The sequence below is a fragment of the Diadema antillarum genome, unplaced genomic scaffold (assembly GCF_040938485.1).
Source record: "Diadema antillarum isolate AM-2024a unplaced genomic scaffold, OU_Dant_1.0 seq00001683_RagTag, whole genome shotgun sequence".
NCBI classification, from domain to species: Eukaryota; Metazoa; Echinodermata; class Echinoidea; order Diadematoida; family Diadematidae; genus Diadema; species Diadema antillarum.
Window position 1 is genome coordinate 332,269 of NW_027272378.1, and position 26,753 is coordinate 359,021.

The 26,753-nt window shown below is 40.5% G+C and overlaps 1 protein-coding gene across 1 annotated transcript in view; it reads left to right on the forward strand.

Annotated features, from left to right (window-relative positions):
* The window catches only part of LOC139711670 (uncharacterized), an 88,892-nt gene extending 74,344 nt beyond the window's left edge, over positions 1-14,548 (forward strand). Inside the window, exons 11-12 of the mRNA XM_071623530.1 lie at positions 13,497-13,679; positions 14,531-14,548. Coding sequence (XP_071479631.1) covers positions 13,497-13,679; positions 14,531-14,548 — 201 coding nt within the window. The remainder of the gene's footprint in view (positions 1-13,496; positions 13,680-14,530) is intronic.
* The last annotated feature ends 12,205 nt before the right edge of the window (positions 14,549-26,753 follow it).

A 26,753-nucleotide genomic window follows, 5' to 3' on the forward strand; every position in this document is an offset into this window, starting at 1 on the left:
TTTTAAATCATTGTTGTTTTATCCAGATATTTTGATTTAGTTTTTATTCATTGTGGCAATATGGCAAATATGAAGGGTGACTGTACTGTGTACGTTAAAAATCTCCCAGAGAAATGTGACAAAGATCTGAATGATTTCTTTAAAATGGACGTAGTTGAGATTTCCTTTGGGAAAGATTCGTTGACGGGTGAGATGACTGGGTCTGCATACTGCAGCTTTAAAACTGCACAGGATGCAACCCAGGCACTCGCCCAAAACGGCAAAGAATTCAAAGGAAGAAAAATAGAAGTATGTGAGATACCCCGTTCCGCTCTTTTCTTAAGAGCAACATCCCCACCAACCCCCCAAAATGCCCCGTCCCCTAGTCCTAGCACTGCCCCCGTAATTCTCCAAAACAGTGCACGGCTACCAAATTTTTCGGGAGATACAAAAAGGGGAGGATCTGACGTCACATTTGAGATGTGGAGGTATGAGGTTGAGTGCCTCCAGAAAGACCATGATAATATGTCCCTAGGGTTGATTGTTAGAAAGTCACTGCGTGGGGAAGCAGGCCAGATCGTCCTCCACATGGGGCCGGATGCCTCACTGGATGAAATCATAGCAAAACTAGAGGGGCTCTACGGGACAGTCGAGTCCGGTGCTGTCCTCCTGCAGAAATTGTATGACTCGAAACAACGGGAAGATGAGAGCATTGCAAGCTTTTGTGCCCGCTTGCAACTCTCATTTGATAAGGCAGAAAAGAGAGGGGGAATTCCCGCGCAGGCACGAGATCAAACCTTGAAAGTTGTGTTCTGGAGGGGACTGTCGAACCAAAAGGTGAAGCAGGCAATCCAGCACAAATTCGAAGTCGTTAATGCATTCGATGAGTTGATTAGAGCGGCGCGTGCGGCTGAACAAGAGGCCATAGATTTTGCTAGTTTTCATGCCACAGCCCCAAGTCCTGTAACAAAATCCCGCCCCACTCAGAACACCCGGGTAGCTAGCTCATTTTCTGCCACAAATGTGTCCAACAAAGAGTCTGAACTGTTAACGAAAATTGGGGAGCTGACTGAAAAGGTAGCCAGTTTGGAAAAGGGAGCTCAGAAGATACCCCAACCACAGGCCCAGTTCACGCCCCAAACTCCAATTAACACAGGTAACCCCCAAGCGCCCCCACAAACCCCGTGGCACAATAGGTGCCACACATGCGGCAAAGCAGGGCACTTGAAACGTAACTGCCCTACCCATGTCCCCACAAGTCCCCCTCAAATTTCCTGGCAGAATAGGTGCTATAGTTGTGGAAATGTAGGACATTATAAACGAAATTGCCCCACTCATCCCCCTATCAATCCCGTGCAGTCACATGCCCATTCCTTCCCCAGGTACCCCCATGGCCCAGTCAATGCCCCGGCTCCCTTTCCCTCGTCTCAGTCCCAATACATTTCCCCACTCATGTCCCAGCCAGTAGATCCGTATTTAAACGGAATAGGACCTCTGTCGCGGGGCGGACAGTAGGTCAAAGTCAGGGTCACAAGCCGAAAGGGCCCAGAACAAATGCCCATAAAATGCCTAAGCTTGTCGGAAATCCAATGGAGACTAATGCAGTTGTTAACGGTAGACCATGTAGATGTTTGATTGATACCGGCTCCCAAGTGACCACCCTCCCCTTGTCGTACTACAGATCACGCCTTCGACATATCAAGTTACATGATTTGGATGAGAATTTGAGAATTGAGGCTGCAAATGGTCAGCCAGTCCCTTACGCAGGATACATTGAAGTTGACATTGAACTCCCCGGCTCTCTACCTGGTGATGCTAGAATGACTGCCCCTATTTTGATTGTAAGAGATACTCCTTACAACAAACGCGTACCCCTAACCATTGGCACTAATGTAATCCTAGTTTGTATGGAAGAAGGTAGAGCAATTCAAGGTAGGAGCGTAAACAGTGGCAGTGTGAACCCAACCTGGCAGGCTGCATATCGTAGTCTATCACATAGCGTACATGTCACGCCTGACCGGAGTGGGAAAGTAGGCACGTTCAGACTGTGTAGTGGCAAAGCTGTGTGTGTGCCTGCAAATGAGATGATTGTTGTACAGTGTGAATTGGTGTCTGCCCCCATTCATTTTGAGTGCAATGTGCTTGTAGAAACTACATCTAAGCGACAACTTGCTAGGGAGATACTAGTTGAGTCTGCCGTGGTGACAGTAGGTAAGAGAGAGGGACGTAATGTAGCAATAGCACTTAAGAATCATGCCCCATACCCAGTTTGGATCCCTAGGAAGACAGCTGTGGGGGATGCATATTTGTGCTCCGTCCAAGGTCCCGTAATGTGCAATAGCCAGACTTCCAGTGGTAGTAACCATGGGAACGGGAAATCCCCTCCCAGCGCGGATGAAGTGTTAGGTTCCCTAGATTTTTCCCAGTCCCCAGCCTCAAGTGATGAGATTGATGATGTGAGACATGCTTTGAGAGAATACCCCTCTGCATTCAGTACGGATGAGTTTGACCTAGGACATAGTACCATAGTCGAACATAACATTGAACTGACTGATGACCGACCCTTCCGTGAACGATACCGCCCGATACCGCCTTCCCTGTATGACGAAGTTAGGGCCCATTTAGACACGATGAAGCATTCAGGAGTGATCAGAGAATCCTTTTCCCCATATGCCAGTCCCATAGTCTTAGTGCGAAAGAAAGATGGTTCTCTAAGATTTTGTGTAGATTTTCGTAAGCTTAATTCTAAGACAATTCCTGACTCCTATGCCCTCCCCCGCATTGACGAGACTTTGCAGGCTCTCAATGGTGCGAAGTGGTTTAGCTCCCTGGATCTGCGCTCTGGCTACTGGCAAATAGGAGTCGCAGAGAAAGACAAGCATAAAACCGCCTTCGTCTTGCCCCCTCCCCTAGGACTATGGGAGTGCAACCGTCTCCCCTTTGGATTGTGCAATGCCCCCGGTACGTTCCAACGAGCGATGGAGCGTTGCCTTGGCGACCTGAATCACAAGATATGTGTCGTTTACTTAGATGACATAATTATCTTTTCCAAGACAATTGAAGAACATAAGGACAGACTACAACAAGTACTTGACCGACTGACCATGCATGGATTCAAACTTAAACCCAGCAAGTGTAAACTCCTCCAGAGTAGAATTAAGTACCTAGGACATGTGGTATCGGAAGACGGTATCGAGACTGACCCAGACAAGATCGAAACTGTCAGGACGTGGCCCAGACCAGCGCGCACGCGCGATGTGCGATCGTTCCTCGGATTTGCGAGTTATTACCGGAAATTCATCCGTAATTTCTCACAAATTGCAAAGCCCCTAAATGACCTTCTCGGTGGCTCCCGTAAGAGAAAAGGTAAGACCCCCCAACACAAGCCCCCTCCCTTCAAATGGACCTCCGAATGTGAATCGGCATTTCAAACAATCAAAGAAAAGTTGATGAGTCCCCCTGTTCTGGCCTATGCCGATTTTGAGAAACCATTCATCCTCCACACAGATGCCAGCACTTCAGGCCTTGGCGCGGCACTGTACCAACTAGATGACTTCGGAAAAGAAAGAGTCATAGCGTATGCAAGTAGGTCCCTCAGCAAGAGTGAGAGCCATGCTCCAGCGCATAAGCTCGAATTTCTAGCGCTGAAGTGGGCCGTAACTGACAAATTTCACGACTACTTGTATGGCAACAAAGTACAAGTACTGACCGACAACAACCCTCTGACCTACGTGAATTCGACAGCAAAGCTAGACGCAACCCAACACAGGTGGTTAGCTGCGCTGGCGAATTATGACATCTCCATTAAATATCGATCAGGAAAGTCCAACACAGATGCTGACCTACTCTCCCGTTTGCATGATGGACGAAATGGTGAAAGTGAGGATGATGTGAACGAGTGTGGCCACATTCAGTCTGATTCATTTGAGGCTATTTGTAGTTATGCCATACATGTTAATGTTGACGAGGACCCGTATGCTGAGGTAGTAGCTCATGCAGGTAATGTAGTGCCCCCCGAACTCCAGTCTCCACCCTTCCCGAATCCTAACTCCCAGGTGAACCCCCCTGACTGGGCAAAGGAGCAGCGGGATGATGATGTAATCAGACGTGTGCTCCACTACGTAGAAAAGGGACTTCCCCCGTCTGCTGACCAGCGGAATGCGGAGAGTGAGAGAGTGCGAGTGCTGTTGCGAGAGTGGAAGAAGTTAGTGGTACATGACGGTGTGTTATACAGAGTGAAAGAGTGTATGGAAGGGGGAAGACAAGGCAACTAGTCCTCCCTGAAAAGTACAAGAGAGAAGTGCTCAAGAGTCTCCATGACGACACAGGGCACCTAGGGATAGAGCGTACCATTGACTTGGTGAGAGAGCGGTTTTATTGGCCCCACATGGCCAATGATGTCACTCAGTATGTGAAGACGTGTGGGAGATGTGTGAGAAGAAAAGGAGTCCCCGAGTCCCACGTAACTGCCCCACTAGTAAACATTAGGACTACCCGGCCCCTAGAACTAGTGTGTATGGATTATCTCACTTTGGAAGAATCCAAAGGAGGGTACTCCAATATTTTGGTGATAACTGACCATTTCACACACTACACAGTAGCTGTCCCGACCCGAAATCAAACCGCACACACTACTGCCAAGGTGTTGTTTGACCATTTTCTCGTGCACTACGGTTTCCCCTCCCGCCTTCACTCTGATCAGGGCAGAAACTTTGAATCGGAAGTGATCAGACACCTGTGTAAGCTAGCTGGTATTGAGAAATCCCGCACTACCCCATACCACCCCCAAGGGAATGGCATGTGTGAGCGTATGAACAGAACCATTCTCGGTATGTTAGGCACCCTAGGAGATGATCACAAAGCCGACTGGAAGTCGCACCTAGCCCCTCTTGTCCATGCGTATAATTGTACTCGGAATGATGCGACGGGGTATTCACCGTACTACCTCATGTACGGACGCCACCCCCGCCTACCCGTGGATGTTTACCTAGGGCTAGATCCCAGAGATGAAGGGAGAGCTGATGCTGGCAAATATGTAGAGGACCTAAGGAAACGCATGGATTATGCGTATAAGCTAGTATCTGAGAGGACTAGTAAGCTAGGTGCTAGGAACAAAGCGAAGTATGACACTAGACTACGTGAGAACACAGTCGAGCCAGGTGACAGAGTTTTGGTAAGAAACGTGGGTATCATTGGGAAGCATAAACTTGGAGACAAGTGGGGAAAATACCCCTATGTAGTAGTCTCACAACCGAACCCCGATATCCCCGTGTACAGAGTCCGCCCTGAAAATGGAGTAGGGAGAGTCAGAACACTCCATCGCAACCTTCTCCTTCCCTGTAATTTCCTCCCCAAAGTTGAGGACCCCGCCCCCAGTGTGCCGAAACCCAAGCAGCAACCTGAACTCCCCCAAAGACATGTGCCTCAGGTAGAAGTAGAAGGAATTAATGATGAAGACGTTAGTGATAATGGAGAAGTATCTCTGTGGGCGACGCCACGCCCTATCGTAGTAGATGAGGCCACGCCCCTAGGGAACAATGATGCTGAGGTAGATCGCGAAAGCAATGATAATGATGTGACTAGGAATGTTGAGGATAATGAACCTGTCACCCCCGAAAATGAAGCAAACAATGGTCAGGAGAGGGATGATGTAGAAGTTAATATTGAGGCTGAAGAAGTTAATGTTGAACCTGATGTTCAGGACCCTATTCCAGCTCCCCAAGAAGTTTCTGAAGAGGATATTCAAGTTCGACGATCTCATAGAACCTCTAAGCCCCCAGACAGGCTGGGATATTCTCATTCACTGAGTGCTAATTACCCTAACGGGGAGAATGATTTGCCTGCTGATTCAACGTGTAACAATTCATTGTTTGAAATTGGAAACTTTCTTTGGAATGCATTTGTAGGGAGAAATACTCTACAAACCCCAGAAGTGATGGTAGTATAATATTGTGTTGCGTGAAGTATTGAAGTGCGTCTGTTCATTTTGAGGATTATTTTCTGTTTGAATTTTGGTCCAATTCAGGCAGGCACTTGACATTGTATCTCCTTTCCAAATCAAGGAAGATGTCATTTTTTTTAATGAACTTACGTGGTCAGCGTGTTGTTTTCAATTTGCCCCCTCGCTACCTTTTTCTTATAGTACAGGCAGTCGCCATTGAATTTGCCATATTGTTTGTTACTTACGTTTGTATATAAAGTATCGTTGTGAAACTGTATTGTTATGCAATTCTAGCTGAGGAACGTACGCTAGATAAAGTTATACTGTAAGTTGTATAATATGTGTCAGATAGCAATTTGTGTATGACTGACAAAGGAAGGTCAGGAATTTTGAATGTGTATCTCAAAAGTTGATGAGATGTTTATGTACAGTTGACGTACATGAATGCGGATCAAACGATCTGTGAATTAGGGCATTAGAAAGAGAGTGTCCATAACTTGGTGAATTTTGTTATTGTTACTTTATCAGTTTTGCGTCATCTAACCATGACCATCTCGATTTGAATTGTTGTGTATGTGCTTTGATTTACTAGAGTTGAAAAGTCTGGATAGGATGTATTCAACAGTCTGATTATTTTGTATTGTATGTTTCATGGCAGCAAGGCCATGGTGAAGGATTATTGTCAAAGAAAAGGCAGCATATATATAGGCTTATGAGAGGAATAAGGATTATCGAATTTAGTAGATACTAGGCTCTCTGAACATGCCTTATACTTTACAGATGAGGAATAACCACCCATCTTGCGTATTTCTTGAACTAGTGCCATGTAATGACGGACACTCGGATGTTATCATTAATTCGTATATGATGTGTTTCTGTTATGGGGAAGAGCTATACCCCAGGACGAGTATTGTGATATAATTATGTTTGAATTGTTTAGTGTGATGCTAATGGCATTACATTAAGTTTAAGAATTTGCGAAAGAGTTACTATTACATTTTGATTTTGTTGAGGACGATTATCCTGATGTCGGGAGTGCAGATTAAGCAAGCCCTGCATTTAAATCTGCGTTGATGTTTTACGAGTTTATTATTAGTTTTCGAAGTTTACGAAGTCTCAGATTTGAGAGGTGCAGATTTATCATTTGTTGAAAGTTAAATATTTTGTTATGATTGCGATTACATTATTTATGTTTAACGATGGTAGTGACACGTTATTTTGATATTTACCATTGGGAGTATTGTATGAGTATCCTTAGCTTTGATGAGTATTAAGATCGGTCAAAGTCAGGTTGGCAAGGTGATTGGTATGCTTGCTTGTAAATAGTAGGCCTATGTAAATATGACGCACGTTCTACCCAATTTCGAGGACGAAATTTTTCGGAGGTGGGGTAGATGTAGCCCAGATGGCTACTAGCACATATAATAAAGAAAAGAATAGAATAGAAGAAGATAGAGAGTTAAAGAAAACAGAAGCATTACAGTTGTTTTCCAAGTCACCCTGTGACGTCAGTATGAATCAGTCTTTTCCCCTTCTTGGAGTTTATGAAACCCTTTATTTTGCTTCCAGCTAGACTTCCTTTTTTTTTGTCAATTCTCCTCTCCCAAGAAAAGTAATTGGTCCTAGGAATTTATGAGTTTGGCATTGGCTATACTTTCTCCAGCTAGTGGTCAGTTCCCCCGCACTCTCCATCCACAAAGCCCCAGTCCAAATTACGGGAATGACGTGTTTTTGCCCTCTGATCCCTAAACATGAATGACCCTCTCAGCTGGAAGGTCGTTCTCCAGCCAGAACTTCTCCTTTATTTTGATGTACTATAGTGCAGTAGGTCAGACAGGAATTCCAAAGACAAATTCAGGGACAACAACCCAGAAAAATGATGACGAACACGTTGGACGTCATAAGGACACTATCTTTCATTTGGTTTATTATTTTGTTATCCAAGAAACAATAAAGTCTTGACCAGTAGTTACAGAGAACAAGGAAATAAAGAAACTAAAAGACAGTGGGCGAATTAATCAGAAATTGAGATGAATCAGACGAAATGGAGTTCCACAGAAACAAATGGGAGGGGCTAATGTAAGATCTGACCAATAAGAAATTAATTTCCAGTGAAGATCACACCCCAAAATAAGATTTAGCCAATGAAATACTTTTAGGGAAAGGATGCCAATAGTAAATTTGTTATAAAAGACTATGTTCGAGCAGAGATTGATAGAAGAGAGGGGACACAACAGAGGAGCTGCGTGATTAGAGAGACCGGCAGATAGAGAAGGGCCATGAATAGTTGGAGACCACATCCCCTTCCAGATCCCTTTCCTTGTACATCATGCTCCCCTCCATATTAATCAACTAAACTCTATCAACGCTGCGAACGTGACGAGGATCTTGGTTGAACTGCCCAAGAGTTAACGAGTTACGCGAGTAACTGGTGGACAACGACAAGTTGAGAAACTATACGCCACGACAAAATGGAACTTTGGTTTACACCAATCTGGGTGTAATGAACTCCAAATAGTCGACTGGTACGTGTCATCAGAGATGTTGAAGCGTCCTGTCAGGTTGCCTTAACGTGGACGGCAATGGTGACGAACTGTTTAAGGAAGCAGTGAAGGCAGACCGGTTAACAGACGCCCCAGCCCTTGGACGAGCTCGATCGACATGCAGGCGAGAACCTCACCCCGCGACCATGCCGACGTCGAGATAAGTGGCCACACCCATTAACATCATTATATCCCTATTAACAAAACCCCTCCCCTTCCCTTAAGAAGTGTTAAAGAAGTAAAGGTCTCCACAGGTGTAGAAGAGTTAAGCGATGTGATGTGTTCAATTGTGTAATAAGAAAAGGAATTTGTTCGTAATCAAGTATCTATATTTCAGACCTACGAGAAGGCAGGTCGGTGAATGAATATGCTGTTCGCAGCATCGACATTTTTGAACGTAAATTCTATCCTTTTCCCGCATTTTATATTCACTGTTGTTGTGAAGCAATATTTAGTCTCTAACTTTTGGAAATTTGTTGATGATTGGTGTCTATGTGATTAGCTAACCCCCGACCAGTACAGAGAGAAGCTAACAGACCAGACCAAAATTTATCCGCCTCTGTACAACATTGGTCGGCCCCTAGAGACAATTAGGGGTGTGGGGGTTGCATATATATATATATATTTGTTTTGTTTTACTGGAGTACAAGAAGCACTCGGGTTCAAAGCCAGGGAAAGGCGGTTTGACTGTAGTGGCACAGTATTGCTGCTGCCCACACAAACCCTTTCCTACAACGTGTTTTACAGTGGAGAAGACCATACACACCTTATAGACAGTGATAGAAGGGAAGATCGCCAAACACGAATATTCTGCAGGTCAGAAAGTTCGTTTAATATGAGGGAATTTCTCTCTCGCCGTTACGTCACCACTACGGAGAGGGATTATCCCGTTATTTCGTGCACACTCTCCAACACGTCAAAAGAAAAATAAAAATTGCACTCGAAGCGCCACGGTAAACTTTGATGATGCAATCATAACAATCTAGAGACGCACCAGACAACACAGAAAAAAAGGCTGCAATAACAAATTTTGAAAAGTCGCACATTGCATCCTTACGTCTTCAACCGTCAACTAATAAGCTTGGTATTGAAATCACTTTAGTAATATCTTGTTTTCTTCCGCAGTGAGTATCAAAAAAAAAGGTAATCCAACTTTGAAGGGCTTCTATTTTCTGATTGTCAGTAATGGAGAGCGCGATGTTGGTTGTGAGGATAGGGAAACTCGTCTTCTTTCCATTGATACCCGATTATTCTCACAAACATCATGCATGACCGAGCACATGAACTTAAAGTCAACAATGACAAATTGCACTTTTTCCAAGTTTGGGTGTTATAATGAACCATACTCATAGAAGTGATCAATGTGAAACGTAAGGTCATCATTGTGTGGAGGAATGTTCTGTAGAGACCATTCGTGCAGATGTAGTGCTATAGGAGAAAAATTAGGAGTATTACCTCATGATTGCTTTATTCCTGGGATGCATCTGCTACTTGCTTTGGGAGTTTATATCATTTTCTTTTGAAAAACACTATTGACCTTCTTATTGTTGCATCCAACATTTTTTGTTTCTTTCTGTTATCAACTCAATTGGGGCACTGCATAATTGGGGTTGCTTTCCATGACGCTACACAATACATCAGGTAGTATTCTATCTTTATTTTACATTATGGCTACATTCTAATGCTGTCATGTTAATGGTCATTTACTGCTACGAACATACCCATCTTCACCTAGAAAACAGGTTTGGCAACCAATAACTCTGTTCTTTACATTATCTTTTTTTTATTTTACTATTTTTGTGAGTGTGGACGAAGATTTGAACCATCATTTCGTCCCATTGGGACTTGCCCTTGTCAGTCCACTGAAAGGTCATTTCTCATTTCATTCCATTTCACTTCATTTATTAAGTTTCCACACAAACCATACAATGTTGTGCCTACAACATCCATCCATGACAAAGTAACACATAAATTATAAGTATATAAGTATATACAAATAGCATTTACATGGCACAAAATCAAATGAAATCCCGAGTACATTACATTCATAACTGATAAATACAATTGTGTGTGGTGGGAACCTTGCTCTTTGAAGAATTTTACTCATTCTGTGAGCATGCTGTTCATATGACCATGACAATATTGATCACAACTTGACCCCCCCCCCCACCTAAAAAACCAACAAAAAAAAAAAAAACAACAACAACACTGTCATTAAGTATAATGACCATGGAGGGGAATAATGGGCAAGATTGATAATTTCCTTGAGCCTCTGACTCAGCTGACAGGGTCAGTATACTCCTTTCGCTCTATATAGCTTTGTATAAATGAGAGTACATTTTGCTGCTTTCAATTAAATCATTATCATCGTAACATAATCGGGTCGGGCTACCGTTCCCATAGTCTAGCGGGTGACTTATTTTTAGCCTGAATCACTCCTTGAGGGAAGCATTAAAAAAAAAATCACCATCACCGAAACATAACCCTTTTTGAACTCAAATCCTTAAAATAGGCTGATAGCGTGACGAGGTCAGTTTCGTCCAGAATATTGACACTTTTGTCAGATTTGCACCAATCTCAATATGCGATAGTAATAAACTGTACCATATTGTTGTCTACGCGACATGAGATCTATGTGATTGTATGTTGCGGTTCTGAACGTCTGAACGTGCGTTTTGAATACAAGAAAAAGTTGTAAATAAAATATTACGGTAACAAAACCAATTCTACCCGAAATACGCTTTAGAATAGTCGCTATATTACGTTTCTCAATGTGCGATGTCTAGAGTTTCTTCAAAGAAATAATCAGTATAGTTGGGTTAGATTTTTTAATGTAAATTTTCCGACGAAATAAGTTTCCCAATAATTCAACTTTGGGTTCTAATCCCGGTGGAATCCCGATGGAATCAATTTTCTACTGATAGATGATATTCATTTCTGGTCAGTTTTCTAGCTGTTTGCGTTTGTTATAATACATAAGTCTTAACAATCTGTATTTTCCCACAAAGGGATAGGTCTCCAAGTATACAATTGTGATTTGATACTCATCAAAATTATCTTTAATTGCGCATTCCGGTCGTGAAAAGAGTACGAAATATCTATTCCTAAAACAGTGAGAGTAGATACAAATTCTACGTTTCTAAATTGTTGCACGTCCGTTTTGGGTGCAGTAGTGAACACAGTTGAACCAATTCGCATCATATTTGTTGTTGTTTGGCCACTGTTAACTCTGTTTAATACTTCTATGAATGCCTTCATACAATATCACTTGATTTTACTAAGTCCTCTTGTGATTGTGGAAGAAGATTTTGCACGACCATTTCGTCCCGTTGGGTCCTGCCCTTGTTGGTCCACTAGGGCCATCTTTACTCATTGAACAATTTAGCTCATTTCTGTCCGTGCTGTTTATATGAATTTGTCAATATTGAATAGAACCTGACCAAGAAATTAACCCGTTCCTTACGGGAACCTGGTTTACCAGGTTCCCGTGGGAGTAACTGATATACGGGAACCTGGTTTACCAGGTTCCCAAAATGAAGACAAGGGTGCCTGCTTCAGTGGCCTAAATTCATTTTTCTTTGTGTTAAAATGCTCAGAAAAGTGGGTTTGGAAAAAAAGATCAGAGTTTATTCTTTCAGGATTTGTTCTCCTGCTGTTTAAAAAAAAGGGGGGATTTTACGGTACTATGTACCTTTTCCTGATTTAGTTTTTTGCTTGCTCTGCTGTAAACTCGTACGAACATGTACATAATGATCAAGGCTGAGATCAGTTAGAAATGCGGGTTTGCTGACCCCAGTCACCTCATTCAGGTACCTGGTTTTGTGTAGAACAAAAGATTCTGAGAGCTCATCAGCGCACGCTCTATTCATACCTCGCACCCGATCGATATTTCCATTGTTCACGGGCACATGTAGTTGACCGTAGAAAGGGGGACAGAATGAACCGCTTGACTGCCTTCACACAGCTGGATTACCAACCTGTGTGCCTCTCTGTCGACGGGCGAAAAGAATCTCGTTTGGGGGCATTAAATAATATGGAAGCAGGAGCCCGTCAAAAACATGGATATACGTCGCGTAGCAATTCGAATTACTACGCGACGTATATCCGTGTTTTTGACGGGCTCCTGCTTCCATAATTAAAGGCACTCAGAGAATTGCGGAAGGAACGGGTTAAGATGAAAAACCAAGAAAAAAATCCAAACAAAAGTAAGGACTGTCTTTAACTATAATGACCATGGAGGGGATAATGGGAAAAAAGTGTAACGGGATAGTTTTCCTGAGCCACTGACTCAACTCATTTTCATGCAAGCACTTCATAATTATATGCACTTTTTTTCCTTTTTCTTTTTTACCCTCATTCTCCCCTACCTCTCTCTTTATCGCCATTCAGTGAGTGGTGACTTTTATAATTATTCTTACAATGTCGTATTGTTTAGACTATCATTTCTGAGGCCATTGTCCTCGTCAAGCGTTTGCTTATGGTGATGGTCTCCTGAATTTCTGTACATCAAGAGTTGCTTAATTTTTCTTTGAACGACAGATATAAGGGATCATAATATATGTTTACATAAATATATATGCATAAAATAATGCTTGTTTGTTTTCAATTTGCATTGTGTTACCAAAAAAAAAATGTTGGATATCTGAATTAATCATTTATTTGAAATGAAAATTGGCTGAGTCTGTATACTCTTTTTGCTATGTACAAAGGAGAGTACATATTTCTGCTCCTTTCAACAACCTGATAATGTCATTTAGTGTTATCGTAACATGTGATCCTGTGAGCATGGTAAGTATGATGATCAACAATGACCACGTGACTGCCACCATGCACCAATGTGAAAGAAGTCGGGTTACCATTCCCACTGCCACGAGCATCCGTTCCTTTAGAATGGGATACAGCAGCATTCTATCCACCTTTACATTGGTCTCTTCGCTTCGTCTTCGATTATTCCTTCTCACCATTTTCATATGATTTCATTATTTCTTCGCCTTTAAGTCTTCACAATATCTTAATTTGCTTTCCTCCCTCAGATTGAAGATCTGACCTTAGGTTTTTCCGACAGTGATAATGATTTAGAAAAGGAGCCCTCGGTGGGAGGAGACTTGGCCCAATGGGTGTTTGCTCTGCCACGTCTTTCGAAGTTCACACTGAAATGTTCCTACTTGCCAGATAGTTTCCTCTCAACAGCTGTCGCCTCAGCATCATCGTGTCAGGTAATATAGTCTTTGACTATAGTTGATACGAGTCATCTAGTGTGGGAAGCATGTATGATTCCTTCTTCGAAAATGAAAAAGAACCTTGTATGTGTGATTTATTTGTGGGCTGTAATTCCTTTGCAAATTAATCTCATTCTGTTTAACATTGATTAAACAATGTTTGCAACTCTAGTCCTCCTCAGCATTATGACACTCAATGTATTAACAAAAAAAAAGAATAGGTTTAGACACTTTTCTTGCAAGAGAAAATGTATAAAAAATACTGATAATCACTTCCGAAATACAATCCTTAGCCGCGGATGGGTTTTACATAGTCTTTACTTTTCTGATGATACACGCGTTCTCTACGATAAGTTTGATTACCGGTATTAAATTTCTGCTATGACACAAACAGTGCGCAACGTGGAGAGAGAGAGAGAGAGAGAGAGAGAGAGAGAAAGAAAGACAGAGAGAAAGAGAGAGAGGGAGAGGGAGAGAGAGAGAGTGGGAGAGAAAGACAGAGAGAAAGAGAGAGAAGAGAATGTGGGGGGGGGAGGAGGAGGGATAAGATCCTTATAGATGCGGTGATGTGGTAGGGTCGCTGTACTATTATTCCCAGGAAATGAACATTGTGCTCATTTTTTTATCTATTTATTTATTTATTCATTTATTTTCTTTCAGGAAAATTCTTTCCTCCTTTTCTCTTTTTCGTCGCTCCGTGAGTGGTGACTTTTATTATTATTCTTACAATGTTGTATTGTTTAGACTATCATTTCTGAGGCCATTGTCCTCGTCAAGCGTTTGCTTATGGTGATGGTCTCCTGAATTTCTGTACATCAAGAGTTGCTTAATTTTTCTTTGAACGACAGATATACGAGATCCTATAGTTGCGTAAATATAAATGCTTAAAATAATGCTTATATGTTTTCATTTTGCATTGTGTTAGAAAAAAAGTTGGATATCTGAATTAATCATTTATTTGTTTTAACTATCAGATTCAAATGATACTGTGATTAATTAGTTCGTTCAATTGACTTTGTATTTCATTTATGTATGAAAAAGAAATTCAGAAATCAAATCAAATCAATCAAAATTGACTGAGTCTGTACACCCCTTTTGCTCTATGTATAAATGAGAGTACATATTTCTGGTACTTTCAATAACCTGATAATGTCATTTAGTGTTATCGTAACATACAATCATGTGAACATGGTATTATGACCACGTGACTGCCACAATGCACCAATGGGAAAGAAGTCGGGTTACCATTCCCACTGCCACGAGCATCCGTTCCTTCAGAATGGGATACAGCAGCATTCTATCCACCTTTACATTGGTCTCTTCGCTTCGTCTTCGATTATTCCTTCTCACCAATTTTACATGATTTCATTATTTCTTCGCCTTTAAGTCTTCACAATATCTTAATTTGCTTTCCTCCCTCAGATTGAAGATCTGACTTTAGGTTTTTACGACAGTGATAATGATTTAGAAAAGGAGCCCTCGGTGGGAGGAGACTTGGCCCAATGGGTGTTTGCTCTGCCACGTCTTTCGAAGTTCAGTCTGGGATGTTCCTACTTGCCAGATAGTTTCCTCTCAACAGCTGTCGCCTCAGCATCATCGTGCCAGGTAATGTAGTCTGTGACTATAGTTGATATGAGTCATCTAGTGTGGGAAGCTTGTATGATTCCTTCTTCGAAAATGAAAAAGAACCTAGTATGTGTGATTTATTTGTCGGCTGTAATTCCTTTGCAAATTAAACTTATTCTGTTTAACATTGATTAAACATTGATTAAACAATGTTTGCAACTCTAGTCCTCCTCAGCATTATGACACTCAATGTATTAACAAAAGAATAGGTTTAAACACTTTTCTTGCAAGAGAAAATGTATTAAAAAATAAAGATAATCACTTCCGAAATACAAACCTTAGCCGGATGGGTTTTACACAGTCTTTACTTTTCTGATACACACGTTTCTCTACGATAAGTTTGATTACCGGTATCAACTTTCTGCTATGACACAAACAGTGCGCAACGTGAGAGAGAGAGAGAGAGAGAGAGAGAGAGAGAGAGAGAACGAGAGAGAGAGAGAGAGAGAAAGGGAGAGAAGGAGAGAGAGAGAAGATAATGTGGGGGGGGGAGGAGGAGGGATAAGATCCTTATAGATGCGGTGATGTGGTAGGGTCGCTGTACTATTATTCCCAGGAAATGAACATTGTGCACATTTTTTTATTTACTTATTTATTTATTTATTTGTTTATTCATTTATTTTCTTTCAGGAAAATTCTTCCCTCCCTTTCTCTTTATCGCCACTCAGTGAGTGGTGACTTTTATAATTATTCTTACAATGTCGTATTGTTTAGACTATCATTTCTGAGGCCATTGTCCTCGTCAAGCGTTTGCTTATGGTGATGGTCTCCTGAATTTCTGTACATCAAGAGTTGCTTAATTTTTCTTTGAACGACAGATATACGGGGTCCTATATGTTTACATAAATATATGTGCATAAAATAATGCTTGTTTGTTTTCAATTTGCATTGTGTTAGAAAAAAAAATGTTGGATATCTGAATTGATCATGTATTTGTTTTAACTGTCCGATTCAAATTCTACTGTGATCAATTAGTTCGTTCAACTAACTTCGTATTCCATTTATGTATGAAAAAAAAACCCAGAAATCAAATCAAAACAATGAGAATTGACTGAGTCTGTATACTCCTTTTGTTCTATTTGGATAAAGGAGAGTACATTTATTATTTCTGTTACTTTCAATAACCTGATAATGTCATTTAGTGTTATCGTAACATGTGATCCTGTGAGCATGGTAAGTATGATGATCAACAATGACCACGTGACTGCCACCATGCACCAATGTGAAAGAAGTCGGGTTACCATTCCCACTGCCACGAGCATCCGTTCCTTTAGACTGGGATACATCAGCCTTCTATCCACCTTTACATTGGTCTCTTCGCTTCGTCTTCGATTATTCCTTCTCACCATTTTTACATGGTTTCATTATTTACTTCGCCTTTAAGTCTTCACATAGATTCGCTTTTCCCCCTCAGATTGAAGGTCTGACTATAAGTATTTCCAACAGTGATAATGGTTTCCTGAAGCAGCCCTCGGTGGGAGGAGACCTTGCCCAGTGGGTGTTTACTCTACCACGTCTTTCGAAGTTCAGTCTGTCCTGTCCCTACTTGCCAGATAGTTTCCTCTCAACAGCTGTCGCCTCAGCATCATCGTGCAAGGTGATGTAGTCTTTGACTATTACTCAGTAGTTGATATGAGTCATGTAGTGTGTGAAGCATGTATAATTTCTTCTTCGAAAATGAAAAAGAACCTTGTATGTGTGATTTATTTATCGGCTGTAATTCCTTTGCAAATTAACCTCATTCTGTTTAACATTGATTAAACAATGTTTGCAACTCTATAGTCCTCCTCAGCATTATGACACTCAATGTATTAACAAAAGAATAGGTTTAGACACTTTTCTTGCAAGAGAAAATGTATTAAAAAATAAAGATAATCACTTCCGAAATACAATCCTTAGCCGGATGGGTTTTACACAGTCTTTACTTTTCTGATGATACACACGTTTCTCTACGATAAGTTTGATTACCGGTATCAAATTTCTGCTATGACACAAACAGTGCGCAACGTGGAGAGAAAGACAGAGAGACAGAGAGACAGAGAGAGAAGAGAATGTGGGGGGGGGGGGGGGGGAGGAGGAGGGATAAGATCCCTATAGATGCGGTGATGTGGTAGGGTCGCTGTACTATCATTCCCAGGAAATGAACATTGTGCACATTTGTTTATTCATTTATTTATTTATTTATTTGTTTATTCATTTATTTTCTTTCAGGAAAATTCTTCCCTCCCTTTCTCTTAATCGCCACTCAGTTAGTGGTGACTTTTATAATCATTCTTACAATGTCGTATATGTTTAGACTATCATTTCTGAGGCCATTGCCCTCGTCAAGCGTCTGCTTATAGTGATGGTCTCCTGAATTTCTGTACATCAAGAGTTGCTTTTTTTTCTTTGAACGACAGATATGAAATATGAAATTATTGATAATTCTGCGGATATAGCAAATGTGTTTAACACATATTTTACAACAATTGGAGAAAATATTGCTCAAGAAATTCCTGATACTGATAAACATTTTTCTGATTTTTTAAATCAATATAATATGAATTCATTATTTTTTACTCCTACCACGAGGTATGAGGTTACTGATATTGTATCTGGTTTGAAAAACAAAAAAAAAAGTTCAGGTTATGATGATATAAGCAATATGATTTTGAAAGGACTTATATCTTCTGTTGCGGATCCTTTGGCACATATTTTTAATTTGTCAATGTTAACGGGTGTGTTTCCGGAACAAATGAAAATAGCTGAAGTCACCCCAATATATAAGAATGGAGATAAGTTAGATGTTAGTAATTATAGGCCTATTTCTTTATTATCTTGTTTGTCCAAGATTTTAGAGAAAATTATATATAAAAGGACGATGAATTTTCTAAAAATGTATGGCGTTATTACAGATTCGCAGTTTGGGTTCCGGGAAAAGCATAGTACCTGTCAAGCTTTGTTGAATTTTGTTGACAAAGTAGCACATGCTTTAGACAATCACTCTCATTTGATTGGTATCTTCCGGGACTTCTCCAAGGCCGTCGACACCATAAACCACGATATCTTGCTTTACAAGTTGTCTCATTATGGTATACGTGGGAAGGCATTGGAGTGGTTCAGGAGTTATCTAACTAATCGCAAACAATATGTTTTTCTGAACAATTATAACTCTGATATGAGAGAACTTCAGTGTGGCGTGCCACAAGGCAGTTTATTGGGCCCGTTGTTGTTTATTGTTTACATTAATGATTTTTGTGCTTCGTCCTATGTGTTATCGTTCATACTGTTTGCCGACGATTCAAATGTATTCTACTCACATGAAGACTCAAATACCCTTGTGCAGACAGTTAATTCTGAATTACAAAATTTATGTGAGTGGATACGAGCAAATAAGTTGTCTTTGAATATCCAAAAAACAAAATATATGCTTTTTAGTAACACTTTAGATAATTTGAATGTGGACATTTGTTTTGGTGACGCTGTCTTAGAAAGTGTTTCCCATATAAAGTTTCTCGGCTTCACAGTTGATAATAAACTTTCTTGGAAATTTCATATTGATAATGTCTGCAAGAAAATTTTACGTAATATAGGTGTTATTAATAGAGTAAAATTTTCCATTCCTCAACATTCTTTGTTTACATTGTATTCATCTTTGATATTGCCTTATTTAAATTATGGAATTTTGGTATGGGGAAATACGCATCAATAATATTGTTGGATAGGGTTCTACTGTTACAAAAGAAGGCTCTTCGCATTATTTGTAATACCGTTCCATATTCTCATACAGATCCTTTGTTCTTTGATAATAAGATTCTGAAAATTAAAGATTTGTTTTTATTACAAATGGGGCAATTTATGTACACTTATAACAATAATTGTCTCCCGTTAATTTTTAACTCTATGTAAAAAAACTCTATATAAAAAATGCACCTTCATTAAATTCTTTTAAAAAGAGATTGAACATGTTTCTTTTGAAGTTTTATAATGTAACCGAATGAATTTAATTTTGTAGGCACGTCATTGTCTTCTCTTCTTTCACTATAGGCTGCGTTCTCTTTGAGGCATAGATATTTTTTACTGCGTGCTAGTATTCCATACGTGCTCTAGTCCCACAGTTACAAACTCTACCGCTGGAAAGCACCTCGACAATATATCACTTTCGAAGACGCTTGGCTAATTGTCTCTGTGGGCTTTCGCCCTTGGTGATTGCATCAAAATTATTGAGGATTTTTTTTCTTTCTCTCCCTCTCTCTCTCTCTCTCTCTCTCTCTCTTTCCCCTCTTATTTGTTTCCTCTTTTCTCACATTTGCTTTTTTTTTCCTCTCTATTCCCGACTTTCCCAGTTTCCCGCACTCTTTGTAGTTGTAAGCTTTTCACCCCCCTTATTTCCCCTTTCCCACAGGTACCCACATGATACAAGCCTGGTCTTTTGAGTGGGTACCTCCACTTTTTTTTTCGCAGAGTGTATATTGAATGTATGTATCTTTTTTGTACTGATTATGTAGATATGAACATGTTGTTAATCCTGTCTGGTTATGTATATATTGTTACTCCCGTGTCAAACTCATAATATTGTTTCTTGTACATTCTGTTGGAAAGAAAAAGTGAAAATAAAGTTTGAATTTGAATTTGAATTTGAATTTGAATATATGGGAACCTTTGTTTGCATAAATATGCCATGCTTGTTTGTTTGCGTTTTGCATCGTGTTAGAAAAAAAAATGTTGGATGTCTCAATTTATCATTTATTTGTTTTAACTGTCAGATTCAAATTATACTGTGATCCATCTCCCCTAGTTTGTTCAATTCGACGGGTTTACCACGAACTGTCCTATCTCAATTTTTGGGGAATTTGAGTTTTTTGCATAATTGTTACATATAGACTCTCCTCTTTGTCGTGTTAAAGTTTCTAAGCAAAAAACGCATTTTTTACAAATATAGGGTGGTCTATCTCAAACCCTCTGATGAGAAATGTAACAAACCCTTTACCACGAATCGTCCTATGTCAGATAGGTCACTTTGTGGTAAAACTTGACGCGGTTGCGAATTGCACCCGCCGCGGACGTCCCCGGCCGCCGGCCCGTGCGCAAGAACTTACGGTGCAGGTCACAGAACTCTTACACATAGAAGAATCACACCCATTCACAACCCGCTGAGCTCGGTGTCGCCACCGCGCGCCAGGATGTGACGCCTCAGTGCACACGCCGCCATGTTGCTTAGCGGAACCTCAGCAGCTCCTCGCGAGTACGATACGGTCAACTCACTGATCGGACAGTATGACAGCCGCTCATAGCCCTTTGATATTTACTTGAACTTGTAAACTGTCAAACTGGTACTTCTCAATCCAGCGTTGACCACAGATTCATGTACCAGAGACTCCAACTCTCCCGTTTTCGGCGGGAGATCTCCCGCCGAAAACCCATTTTTGCACAATCTCCCGTTCTCCCGTTTGAGATTTGATTTCTCCCGCCCTGGCTCTGTGTCTCCCGGTGGAAAGGCTTTCTTACTTATTTTTATCGTATGTTGAAAAAATAAGCCTTAGATACCACCAGAGAACATCTAGAATCCTAGGAACTTCGCGCTTCGCACACATCAACTTTGAGTCTCCCGTTTGCTAGGGGTTTCGGGCGGGAGAATCTCCAGATCAGAAGGTGCTTGGGGTTGGAGTCTCTGATGTACTCATATTTATTTCATTTATTTCACACTCTTCCCTGACAGTTGTCTGTATTGAAACAGGTGTTTTTTCCCCTTTCGGATAGATCTATTTGACTTCGGAGACGTGATCTGCTTTGGTATAAAATAATCTAAGACGCGCGCCTGTCCTTGTCCGTGTCCTGCCATTTTTCTGATACCCCTCTCAACCCTATGTCTTGCATTTTTTTCCCCTCCAATGATATTGTAAGAAGATGTGTGTTCGTGCTTTTGATTTTTCTCCCATTAAACAGGTCAAATTAAATTTCCAGTCAGTCCAGTTGTAAAAATCAATGATTTGTGGATATGATCATGTAATACATCTTCCCCATCTGACATATACTGGTTCAACATATTAGAAATTTGGAAGACAACATCACCTTAATTATCTATATTCCTGCTGTTATCATTATCATTAGTAGTGTGTAGTACAATGTAGTTATCACTATTGCACATATTGGTATATAGGAAGCAATAGGCCTATAGGCATATATACACTGTATATCTGTATACATGAAATAAAACAGAAATCGAGTTCATGCTAATCACCGACAATTTATTTCACCACACCAATTTTTGAGCGATTTGCAACAACACTTGAGAAAGAGCGATTTGCTCAAATATTTGTGTGCTGTAAATAAATTGTTGGTGATCAACATGAACTTGGTTCCTGTTTTACTTTCGATATCATGATATTGCTGCACCAACAAGTAGACTACTTGGTACTCAATCAATAATTATCTATGTATGTATACATATATATATAGAGTGTGAAAACATGCTATGGTATAGTACGAAATTTTAATGTGGCAACAATATGTAGGCAAGACAAGTCTCGCAAATACGTGTATGACAAATATTGCATATTGCGAAAGCAATGTTTCATGATTATGCATTCAATTGGCAATGTGGCAACAACATAAAAATAAATCCATGAATAATGGACACTGTCTGGCAAGAATATGAAAGGCATTCTTGGCAATGATAACAAAGGCAATACATTCATATACACATGTAGTGCAAAATTGCACTCTTGCTCTTGTTAGGTTAAGCACCATTTAAAATAAAATCCTGCAATATAGTTTGAAAGAACAGATGTGAATGTGATAAAAACCTAAAATGGCAACAGACCTCAAAACGCTTTATCCTGGCGAGGAAAGCGCATTATTTAGAAACAAGACACCAAACAGGTTAGTCATCGCATTCTTCATCAGCGACCAGGATGCGATGTGATGGTAGATTAAAATCCGTTTCTGAAGCAGACATACACACAAGGGTATATGTCTGCTCCTGGTCGGACAGATTTCAAAACTAAAACTCAAATTTCAAACACCTAACATGCAAAATTAAAATTTGTTCTTCTGCATGTACCCTCATGAGATGTTGTGGAAAGTTGAATAAAGTTGGTGCAGCATCTGCCCGCAGCCTTGTTATCTGGCCGGTGCGATCGAAGTACTTCTCTTCAAAGTGGTCAGAACACAAGGTAGAGTATGCTTTGGGAATCCAGTGGTCTCTTCTCATGTTCACAATCCATCTTTGGCGAAGAGCAACACCCCTTCTTGGAAATCTAGGATTTTCAACACACAGAGAACATATGATACATGTGAAAATTATTACCATATCAGATTTGTATAGACCTCATATTCATAATCATAAAACATGTGTACCTACAATACAACTAATGGCAAGCATGATGATGATTGCATGCATGGACATGGTCCATGGAAAGCTCCTGATAAGATTAATAACAAGGCACCGGCAGCTGACAGTTTATATCCAATATCACCCCTAACTTTGTTGTAAGAAGAGACTTACATGTCAGCGCAATAACAGATAGTGAGTTACGCATCAGTCAGGTCTAGCTAATTCAGACAGAAGTAAAAATAAACAGATAAAGGTTACCAGAAATTGGGCAGAAACTAGAATCTACAGACTCAGTACTGACGTGACACTGACATTACCTAGTATAAAGTAAGTAGTTTGAGTAATATACTAGAATAGTTAAATTTATTCAGTATTATCAATATCATTGGAACTTGGCAGTCTACCCTACAACTGTTCGTACTACTACTACTACTACTATTACTCTACTTTAATACAAGAGTACACAGTCAGTCTAGACAATCTAGTATCTACTAAACGACTGTAGTGTTGTCACTGACACTGACCCACCACTGGTACTGTGACTCTAGCTAGACAAGAATAAATCTGTGTACGTGTAAAGTTTACACCTAAGCTCAAATTTACATAAATAGATAGTACTTTTTTTCATGTACAAAGCTGCTTGCCCCAACACACAACGTACAGAGTGTATAGCCCCAGGGCCTAAATTAGGCCTACTTGATCTTTTTTATTTTGCATATTTTGGTAGTTGGTGGTAAACACATATGTCGACGGCAAACACAAAATCCAGTGTCTGGGACTACCTTTGCTACTGCGCTCACAAGAAAGCCAACATACGACCGATCCGCCTAATTGTAACGTTACTTGGGGAATTAATTACTTGTTATTCTCATCATGGCTTGGTGTCAAACTTACCTGTTTCCAAATCCTTTTGTCAAGTGATTTGTGCAGTTTACAGCCGCACAATACGGCATTTTAATGCCTCGTTCAGGGTCAGAAAAACACGGTACAACATGCAGTCACTGTATGTGGATAGCGTCTGCTGGGATTTGCACGCAAAAAAGTTCCGCTAAGCAAAATGGCGGACGTCACGTGACAATGAGTCGAGCGACGGCGACAAAACGGGTGGCGAGTGATTCTTCTATGTGTAAGAGTTCTGTGGTGCAGGTACGTGCGCATGTATAAATTCGGGCTTTCACGTGCGTGTGCGTGCAGAAATCTGACAGGCCTGCGCCTACGTGCTGTAAATACTTAGTTGGGGATACGCGCTCCTTGGTGTAGTACTGTACTGTCATCAAAGATCAGTCATGGACGGCTTTCCTCTCACCGGAGATCAATTCCAAGGATTACAGGTGAATTTCTGTTTTTTTATAAGACTACTGTGGGTATAAGGACAAGAATCGTTAGATATTTGTGGAGACAATTCATGAATTCATGAAAAGCTTATAAAAAAAAAAACAGTAAAATGTTGTGAGTTAGTGCGTCAAAACGTTACAGTGTCACTGTAGTGTAGTGTATTAAACCCATAGAGATGTATACTAATAATATACTAGAGCGCGGACTGCGTGTGGCGCGTACGCAGTGCTCGTGTGCCGAGATGAAGAGGCCGCGCGCCATCTTTGTCCGGGCAAAAACAAACATCTCGTCCGGGCAGCGCAGTAGTCAATGGTGGACACGTGAACACGTATACAACAAGCGCTCAAACACGTATTGGCTTTCAGCAAGAAGATGAGGGGGTTGGAGATGAGAGAAGGAAACAACTCAAAAATTTAAGCTGCTAGCAATCTCTTATTATGAGTGGTAAAGAAAATGAAAATCAAACAAAATTTTACTTTGTTCTCAACGAGGTAATACTTTCAAGCCGACCAACACGACCATGGTCCATGCAATACAAAGGGTTCTCTTGGTCTCTTAGACAGCCGGATGCCCCTTGTGATACAGTACTACTACTAGTATACTGCGTCATTTTTTTTTTTTTTTTGGCAATTATATTTTTTCTGTATGAGGGGACTGGATTCTATAGTCGTATCTCTGTATACGAGTGTTTCATTGTCTTTCTATTCTTTTTTTTTTGTTATGGAAATGAAATAAATCATTTTTATAAGTACGTGTAGGCATATTGGTTCCATGACTATGTTCAAGCTCGAAATGCTAATGTTGAAGCTTACATAAACCCTAACCCTAACCCCAAATCATAACACCTAACCCTAATCTTAATCCTCACCCTGCCTTGAACCAAAAGCCCAATCAGACCAGTGATGCTAATTCTATTTTCAGAAAGATATCAATGCCGGAGCATAATATGTCCTGTCACCAGGCATATATTACGTATTCTGAGCTTTTCTCACACTATCACCATCGTGAAATTAACTGCTGGTATTACTGGTATAGCAAAGGGTGGAGGAACGATTTTTTTTTTTTTTTTTTTTGGGGGGGGGGGGCTCAAGGGCCAAATAGGGCACTTAGAAAAGAGCAATTTTTAAACTTAAAAATGGGAGTTTTTTTATTTTGGAAATGGAGCAAATGCCCCCCCCCCCCCCGTTCCGCCGACTTTGCATATAGTTATGTACTGTATCAGCTATCTACAACAGTATAGTAGATCGAGAATAGCTGAGGGAGGGCGGAGTGCCCCTGTCGAAGAATTTTGCAAGACCTTTTCTTTTCTTTTTCTTTTTTTTGTCTTGAATCAATCTGTTTAACACACACTATGAATGTAATTTCAGTTACTTGTGAAAGGAAACTCCGCTCCCCTTCTTTTCTCCTGTTTCTACATCCAAAAGCAGCACATGAACCAGGCATTTTGCAACATAGATCTATGCTACTTTCAGTAGAATTTGCGAATTTAAGAACATTTTCCATTTCCAAACTCCGATGGAGACCTTGGCATAGATGCTAGCCTACTGCCGTTGCATCCCGTCGTCGATCTCCCTGCATGCTCCGCTAGCGCTACACGTTATCGGTACGGTCACTAGTCGAAATTTGCCCGGACCAAAATGGCGAACGCCTCCTTCTATCGGTCACAGGGATTTTACGGAGTCCGCCCTCTAGTGTTCTTAGTATATATCTCTATGATTAAACCTTAACTTCTAAGCCAGACCGTTAGTCGCTGTGGTAAACGTTAACGTTGTCGATGATGGTTTGGGGTACGTGATTGATATCATCTAACTTGGTTAGCGCCTATAAACGTCAGAAAAAAAAAAATCCGAGTTGTTCTTAACATGTCAGAATTGTAAAAAGAGCCCCTTATTATCTGATTAGTTCTAACAGTAACATTGTCACTCAAGGTTAGTTCGAACGTTACGACGTTATACTATGGCAAGTTAGTATTAAGTTAACACTAATACTCCAGTCCAACTAGTTCTACTTTCTATGCTAGACCCTACAGTACTGACGAGCAGTAAACCGTAATAATAGAGGTAGGCTACTGACACTAACATTAAATTAACTGGTCAGTTCTAACGTTACGGGAGTAACAATGTTACTACTGTTAGGCCTAAAAATGTTAACATTAGAACTTGATGTAGTTGAAGATCTCAGTTGGACCCTAACTCAGTTGTTAAACGATCTCTTTGGTCTTAAACGTTAGACAACTTGTGTCTAGAATCTAGCTAACGTCCAGTTAGATAGGCCAAGCCTTTTGGATCTAGGTCTAACCATTACTAACGTTAGTGTAGAGTTTCTAGTAGAACTCAACCTACTTGTATATCCAGGGCTGCAAACATTGGAAACTAGTTGAGAGTGAGACTCCAGGCCAATGCTATAATTTAGGAGTCAAAATGAGTGAGATCAATAACAAATGCATGCAAATGAAATAAGGTTTTAGAAGTGAGAAAGGACCAAAATTAGTCAGAGTGAATCTCACTCGCAATGAGTGAGAGGTGGCAGCCCTGTATATCACTAACCTTGCTTACGCTAGTACTGTAACGTTAAATAGGGACACAGGATCTGACCTGTTAGAGTCTAGAACTAGTATAGACCAATTATCTTAGCGTTATTCTAAAAACTAACAGTTAGGGCGTAGATAGACATTCTACTACAAACGTTAGGCCTAATGTTCTACCGCCGTACCAGCACTTCAGGTAGTATTTTAAAAAAATCCAGATTGTAGTATATCTATGTGTATTCAACGTTACACATCAAAATTGAATACA